Source organism: Morus notabilis, unplaced genomic scaffold (assembly GCF_000414095.1).
Source record: "Morus notabilis unplaced genomic scaffold, ASM41409v2 Scaffold277, whole genome shotgun sequence".
In the NCBI taxonomy this organism is placed as follows: Eukaryota; Viridiplantae; Streptophyta; class Magnoliopsida; order Rosales; family Moraceae; genus Morus; species Morus notabilis.
Window position 1 is genome coordinate 237,658 of NW_010363731.1, and position 8,549 is coordinate 246,206.

The 8,549-nt window shown below is 33.3% G+C and overlaps 1 protein-coding gene across 1 annotated transcript; it reads right to left on the reverse strand.

Moving 5' to 3' along the window:
- Positions 1–238: 238 nt before the first annotated feature.
- On the reverse strand, positions 239–1,769 carry LOC21405779 (UDP-glucuronate 4-epimerase 1). The gene has a single exon (XM_010104823.2). It carries the CDS (start codon positions 1,572–1,574, stop codon positions 276–278), a length of 1,299 nt encoding a protein of 432 aa, XP_010103125.1. The 5' UTR covers positions 1,575–1,769; the 3' UTR covers positions 239–275.
- Between the last annotated feature and the right edge of the window lie 6,780 nt (positions 1,770–8,549).

An 8,549-nucleotide genomic window follows, 5' to 3' on the forward strand; every position in this document is an offset into this window, starting at 1 on the left:
GAAAGAAATGCACAAAATGAAGTTGCAAAATGTTACCCTTTTTACACAAAATTATGCAAATATTAGAAACAACAAACAACGAAAAAGCTCAAGCTAAGAATAATGTATCTTCACTTTAATATATAAAAAAAAAAAAAAAAACCAAGCGTTTCTTTTCCCAAATTCCTTTTCCTATGGGGAAAAAGAAAAGCAAGATAAATAAAAAGAAAATTAAAAAAAAAAAAGTTAAGACAAAAAGTAAAAATGAAAAAAAAAAGGAAGTAAAATTAATATTTTTAATTTACAATTTTGGTACCGCGATTGTAGCCGTAGTAAGAAAGGTACCACCTAACAAACTTCTTCAACCCGGTTTGCAAATCGGTTGTCGGTTTGTACCCGAGTTCTCTCCTAGCCGATGTTATATTCGCATGTGTGAACGGAACGTCGCCGTTTCCGGGCATATCCACAACATTCCTCTTCGCCTTCACCTTCAAATGCCTCTCCAGTATATCCACTAAAGTCGGTACAGTTACCGGAGATGTATTCCCCAAGTTAAAGATCCGGTACGGTGCGGGTCGTTTCTTTTTCCCACCCGACCCGGTACTCTTACCCGCCGTGTCCAACGACCCCAAACATCCCTTCACAATATCGTCAATGTAAGTAAAATCCCGGGCCAAATCGACCCGGTTCTTGCCCCGGTAAACCGTGATCGGTTTTCCCTGGAGAATGTTTCTGGTGAAGGAAAAATACGCCATGTCCGGTCTTCCCCAAGGTCCGTACACCGTGAAGAATCTGAGCCCTGTAATGGACAATCCGTAGATGTGATTGTAAGTGTGGGTGATTTCTTCGCCGGCCTTTTTCGTCGCGGCGTAGAGGCTAGCCGGTTGGTCGGTCCGGTCCGATTCGGAGAACGGAACCTTGTCGTTTAATCCATAGACGGAGCTGGACGAGGCCCAAACGACGGCGGGCTGGGGGTTGGCGTTTTTGCAGGCCTCGAGAAGCGAGACGAGGCCGGCGATGTTGCTGTGGACGTAGGATTGGGGATTCTCCATGGCGTATCGGACGCCGGCCTGAGCGGCGAGGTGCATTACGTGTGTGAACGCGACGACGTCGAAGAGCTTGTCGAGAAGACGGCTGTCGTTTATGTCGCCTTCTACGATGAAGATCCCGTGGCCGTTTAGCATCGATTTCCGGGCCTTTTTCAGCGACGGGTCGTAGTAGTTATTGAAGTTGTCGAGGCCGACGACGCCGTCACCGCGCTTCTTTAGGGCGAGGGAGACGTGGGTCCCGACGAAACCGGCTGCGCCGGTCACCAGTACGGACATGCCGCCCGAGCGGTGGATCTGGGCGGAGGTGCGGACCTGCTTCTCCCACTGGATGCCGCCCCAGGAGGCGGAGAAGTACCGGCTACCGGAGTCGACGAAGCTCTGGAAGCTTAAATACGACGCCGTCAAGGCGATTAAGAAGAGAGCCCAGAGGAACATGGTGCTTGTGGAGGCGAAACATCGGTGGAACTGGCGGTTCATGGCGTGGGATCTCTCGATCTTGAACTTCCCCGGCGTCGACGGGAAAAGCTCGTCCTCTAACGACGGCATATTAATGGCGATTTATCCGCTCCGAAATAATTAAAAAGATTATAGCTTTGTTTTAGGAGATGGTTTTTTTTGTTTTTTTTTTTGGGGTTTGGTTTTCAGGCGAAACAAGGGTGGAGAAATACAGGTGCAAGAGAAAAATTTTTTGAGGTGATTGAAATTTTTTATTTTATTTTTTTCTGCACCTGCTACTAGAAGGAAGGTGAGGGAAGGTTATATATAGTGGTCACCCACATGCAAGCGACAAAGAAAACGCGTGAACGCGTTAAAAGAACGCCCCAGTTTGGAGGACAGAGAAAATTGGATGTGAAAGTACTAAAATACCCTTGCGTGGGGGGATGTTATCATTATTATATTGGGAGAAAAATATCTATTTCAGCACGTTCTGATAGACAATGTTATAACAATCATTCATGTGCTTCCGAAAAAATAGAGAAAAAAAAAAATAAAAAAAAAATTGTGAGTTTGGCGTACAGATAAATCAAACTTTTTAACCGTGTAATTTGTATATTTTTTTATTTTTATATAATTTTATACAAATTTAATAGGTACAAAATTTAATATATTAGTACGTTGAAGTACAATAACAAAATTAAGAATGTATATTCATGTTGAAGTAGCTAAGTGCAAAATGGAGATTTTTGTTTGTTTTTTCCTTTGTCATCATTTTTTTTTTTTTTTTGGTAGGGTTTTTAAAATGGGAAGAGAGTGAGTGGGGTCATTTCATTGTACATTTGTACACCGCGGTTTAGTTGGCATGTGGCAAAATTAGGAGTGGCCTTTTGTGAAAGAAATGTTGTAAAAGACAACATTCATTAGCTAGTATATTTTATACATTTTCGTCAGTATTTATTTAGCTTTCTTGAGACTTTTGTGGATGCTTTAATTTAATTGCACCTTACTACTAATTGAGGCCTAGTTTATTTTACGGATTTGAATTTTTAATTTAAATTGAGATGTAACATTTTTTAAGAGTTCTTTACTATAGTAAAAAAAAATTAAATGTGATTTTTTTTGAGAATTTTTTACTGTAAAAACCTAAAACTCAAAACTCCAATCGATCTCCGATCGATAAAATGAACAAAGCATTGATTGTTTTTTTTTTCTTAGGATAATTGATTGTGTATTTTTTTTTTTATAGAGAACGTGATTGTATTGTATTCTAAGCAATGTGAACGGAGTAGTGAGTATGATTGATTGAAGTCCAAAGCTTTTTTTTTTTTTTCTTTTTCTTTTTGATGAATGAAAGGTATTTCGATATTATTCATCCAAGTGGTGGTTTGATATTGACTAAGAACATGGGCGTTGATACCATTGGTCGTTTTTGGATAAATTTATACTTTTTGGGGACACTTTCTTATCCAACAAAAGAAAAAAAAAATTATACTTCTCAATATTCCTCTAAATTTTAGGACTTATAAAATGAGTCTTAATCAGTCTATCTCTATTGATAGGATCAGTTTTTAATTATTAAATATGATTAAAATCATAAATAATTTATTATACAAATTTAACTGCTATAAAATATAACTCTATCAATAGTTAATCCTACCAAAAACTCCCAAATTTTAAACATAACAATCATTCTTCATAGACTTACATAAGTGATGTTTTTTAATTCCAACTCACTATAAGTGATGTTCCCCCACTGTTAGTCAAAAGTTAGTTGTCAAAATAAAAAAGTCGCTTGATAATTTTTTTTAAAAAATATTGCCATGAATATCAAATATTAAATTTAAGTATTTGGTAATAAATTGTTGTAAACTGTACAAAGACTGAACTAAATAAGTTTTATTTTCATTTAACAAAGAAAAGTTATACATTTATTCATGTTTTTAGCTTTTACTCCTTATAGATCAACATTCATATTTTTTCTTACACTAAAATTTTGAAAAATAAAAATAAATTTTATTTTGTTATCTCAAAGTTGGTGTTTATTATTTTATTTCAAAATATATAACAATTATTGAAATATTTAAATAAAATTTGGTATAGTTTACGTTTTAAAAAAGTTCATTACGAAGAATTTCTCAGTAGATATATAAATGAGAATAAGGTCGTTGGGCAAAAGTAACCCTGGAAATATTTCTCCAATTCTACAATTGGACATCTGCTTTTAGAATCTGTCTGGCAAAAACAAGGTTCGCTAAATATGATATGTTTCTTAGGGAAAAAAAAAAAAAAAAAAAACCTAATATGTTGTAGATTTTTTTTTTTTTTTTTAAACAAGTCTTGGATGAAAAGTGGTAAACTGTGACAGATTGATTCTTTATAAGTCTTCCATGAAAATTGTCACGTGTCCAGATAAAGAGTAGGAAAGATGACTAAATTATTCTTTTTACTCTAAAAAATAAGTGAAATTAAGTTCAAAATTATAACAATTGAAATTCTAATACACTGCGTACAACTCAAATCATAATTTAAGTCACGACTTAAGTTATATATATGAGAGAAAAATATTGTAGCAAAAGAGTTGAATTTAAATTTTTGTGAGTGTGGCGGAGATGCGTATGTAAGATGGATGAGTGGTCATACGAGGATGGATCACATTAGGAATGAAGTTATTCCTAGTCAAGTGAGTGTAGCACCAATAGAAGATAAGGTACGGAAAAACTGTCTGAGGTGGTATGAGCATGTACAACATAGATCGTTAGATGCATTTGTCCGTACTTGGGAGAACATCCAAATACCTAGTACCAGGAGAACGAGAGATAGACTAAGAATTACTTATGTTGACATAGTTAGACACGACTTTTAAGATCTAAGGCTTTAATAGGGTCTCGTATTTAATAGAGCAGACTGGAAATGAAGAATCCATATAGCTGACCCCAATTAATTTGGGATTAAGGCTTGTATTTATTTTTGTTGTTGTTGTTGTTAAATTTTTATGAGAGAAAATACTACAACAATAAAACTTAAATTGTCACTTGAGTTGTACAATAAATAAATAAAAAATTCTCTCATCTCCCTTTCTTTATCTTATTACAAGGGGTACCTCAAAAAAAAAAAAATAAAGTGAAATTAAGTTTAAAACCATAATGATAAAATCCTGACATTAAGTAAAAAAAAAAGTTTTAAATGTTAACTATATTCTTTTTCAAAAAAAGTAAAAGTCTTTTATCTCCTTTTCGCTATCTTATCCCAAGGAAAACCCAAAAAAGAAGTGAAACTAAGGGCTTGTTCTTTTGAGTGAAAAACTCAAAAAAATGTAACTCGAATTACAACTTTATTTGAGTTCATGTTCTTTTAAGTTTAAACTCGAGTTCAAGTTTCCCCTTCAACTTGAGTTCAGAAACTCGAACTCAAATTAATGAACAATATTTTTTCTATTTTTAAAAATGCTATAACTTTTTCGTTTTAATTCTGATTAAGATGATTTTTTTTCTTTGCGTTGACAATGAAAAGATGAATAAAACCCGACCCATATACCCTATTAAAAATTTTCATCAGCATTGAGTTTTTATTAAAATACTATCTAAATATAAATTCAAGTTTTGACTCACTCAAATACAAACTCAAAAAGATTCTTATCTCAAACCATAACTCAAATGTACACAACCAAACTCAAACGCAAATTACAAGTTCAACTCAAGTTATAACTCAAATTCAACTCAAGAATTATACTCAAGTTAAACTCCAAAAGAACAAGCCCTAAGTTTAAAGTAATACTGATTTAAATTATAATACTAACTAAAAAAAACTTTAGACTATTAACTATGTTCTTTTTCAACAACAAAAAAAAGCATGTGATACAATTAAGGATCTTATTATTTAATTAATAAAGTATCCTGAAAGCATGTGATACAATTAAGGATCTTATTATTTAATTAATAAAGTAGAAATTTTCATTATTTTTGTGCATGTATTATTAAATAGTATATGAATATCATTGAAAATTCTGTGATTATTTATATAACCTTAAATATGGTATATAAGTGTTATATACTAGAGGATAATATTTAATGATAATAATCAAAATAAGTCTGTAATGAATTTAATTAAAGTTTAGAATCTTAAATTAAAACATTATTAATACATGTCATTCCCATTAAGAATGAAGCGAGCTTATCTATATTGTTGATATGGAGAGATATCGAATGAGTGTATTTTACATAATGAGATTATGTAGGACCGGGACACAGACACAATATGAATTTCTAATAATTTTCGTTAAGTATAGAAATTCTAATTGAGTATACCGACGATCATATATAGAATGATCTTAATCCTAAGTTATTAATAGACTCTGGTTTATGGATTCGTGTATTTTGACTTACTCGGTAAATATCTCGACACACTTAGATCTTATCCTTGTATTTTAGAGACATGGAGAAATAGATAGCCGAAAATGCTAATATTACGAGATGGAATCGATTCTTTCTTGAGAAAGAGACAGATAAATAATTCCCTGGGTTGATTCGGTACTTGGATTAATAGGAGCTTCGATTCATGAATGTGTTTTCTGAATCACTATCCATTAGAGAATCAACAGTACTCAAGGATAAAGATGTAATTAGACAAGTTAACAGATCTTACCTAACTCTAATTATTCATGAATGTGTTTTATGAATCACTATCCATTATAATTAGAGAGTGACTATGTCCAATGGACGTTTCACAGATGTAATTAATTGTCTATAATATCAAGAGTACAATTTTAAGTTTACAGTAAAATAAGTTTTAGAATTAATAAGATTAATTTATTAATTAAAGAGTTTAATTAATTATTAAATTTATTAAAGCTTTACATTATGGGTCTATGAGTCCTTGCGTCGTCTTATTAATTCTACGAGACACTAAGAGTAAAACAATAAATTTAGAATTGTGGAATTCTAAATTACATCACTCGGAAATAATTAAATAAGAATTAATTATATATTAAATAATGTTATTATTTAATTTAATTTTGAAAACTAAAATGTGGTGGGACCAAATAGGCCACACGCCCAGTCACTGGGTGCAGGGTGCGCGTGGCACAAGAAGAATCCCATATGAATTCGCTTGCTTGCTATCTAAGTTATCCTTTTACTTGTTTGACAAGTTGTCCAATTGAAATTTAAATTAAAGAAAAGTTTGACTTTAATTAGAATTAGAATTTGAGTCAAAATTAAAAACTGGATAGAGGAGGAATCTTTTCTCCTCCTCCTGCCTGTATTTTGTGCTAACCACAGGGAGAAATCCCTGTGATATGGCCGACCATAATAGATAGGGAATGGGAGAGTTTTTTTGCTTCTAAAATTAAATGAAGAAACTATATTTTAAATAGGATTTAAAATAAAGTAACAACCAATTATCTATTGCTTTGCCTTCAAGTTAAAGCAAATGGGTTCTCCTAGTATTCTATAAATAGGAGACAATAGAAAATTGAAGAACACAATTTTTCTCATTCTCTTATGTGATGGGCGTGTAACATTCTGTGAGACAACATGTAACATGCTAGTGACTGACGTGTAACTTTTTCACTCCCTTCTTTGTGCCTGGAGTGTAACTTAGCTATTGTAGGCATGCAATACGCATTTAGTTAGCATGTAACCTTACTGCAGTGGGCGTGTAACATGGAGAGAAAAAGAGAAGAAAAGTTCTTCCATTCCCAGTTTCACGTCGTACATGTGTTAATGTTTGTGGAAGACTTGTGAGATGAGTGATAACGTTTATTGTGTATTCAGGTGTGCCCACACACACAGTCTTTGTTGAATTCAAGAATTGACGAGGAAAATTCTTAGTAGTCTGTAGAGCTGGAGCACTTAGATTGTTTTTGGTCAAATACTAGAGTTATCATCCTAATCAGTCGCTAGGCATAATTCAATTAATATATTCGTTATAAATTAATATATTCTATAGCGTTCTTAAATATTTTATGAAAATTTTTGTTCGGACCCGATCCATGTTTCTACGCTTCTGCAACCGAATTCGATTCCGAAACCAACAGTTAAAAGATCTTGTATGGGGATGAGGTGAGAATCAAATCCGCTATCTTATTTTTCTGTCTCGATGACGTTCTTTTCAACTAAATTTTGGTACATTTTGATTTGCTAAGTTATTTTGTCCCTATTCATGTGGTTAGATTCCTAAGTTTAGATGATATGACAAATAAAAAGTGGAGAGACAACAACTGAGACATAAAATAAGGGTAGCATATTTAGACTCAGTGGGGTGACGGAGTGGAGAATATATGTGGAAGACGCAAATCGAGTGGGGAAGGTTAATGATTGAATTGTACAGGTAAACAATTTGACAATTTTCGTGCGTGTGGTTTGGTTTTTCAAAATGATATTTTAGAGTTAAACAAACAGAAATCAATGGGTGGCAGGGCGGTTCATGGATGGCATTTTACGACAATGTCAAGTGAATTAGGACCTTGGGCCTATTATACCTAATTAGAGTCGCTGAACTTACTCTTAAAGTGTATTAGTTTGGTTTTATATCTTTTACTCTTCATTAATATTCTTTTAACTAAACATCAAACACCATTCATATTTCATCATGATCATACTTGTTAAAAAGAGGAAACCATCAAACAATACACATAAATCATAAGTCATACTTGACTTACCTCATATATTTATTGTCTACGCATGTTGCTAATGCTTGCAAACTCCATTAAAGTCAACAAATAATATACACACTCCATAATACTTAATAAAATCACGTGTAATTAAATTAAAAAGTAAACTTTAAAAACTAAATAAACCAAGACTTAGGACTTGGGAGGTTGGAGTTAGGGCTTTTGAGTTTAACTACGGAGACGTTTGGTTCATGGATTAGAATTATTTTCAATTTATATGTATTTTTTATGAGAAAAAATACTATAATGAACCATGAACCATAATTCAAATCATGATTTGAATCCTCCAACTAAACGTCTCTTAAAATTACAAACGAAACGAGTGTTGCGGCATTTTAAGAAAGGTAGTACGTCGGGTTCAAGCCGACGTCCAAATGCAAAAAATCGCAACACAAACCCCCCCCCCCCCCCCC

Coding starts and splice junctions, on each gene's coding strand:
- LOC21405779 (XM_010104823.2), bottom strand. CDS start 1,574: ATGCCGTCGTTAGAGGACGAGCTTTTCCCGTCGACGCCGGGGAAGTTC.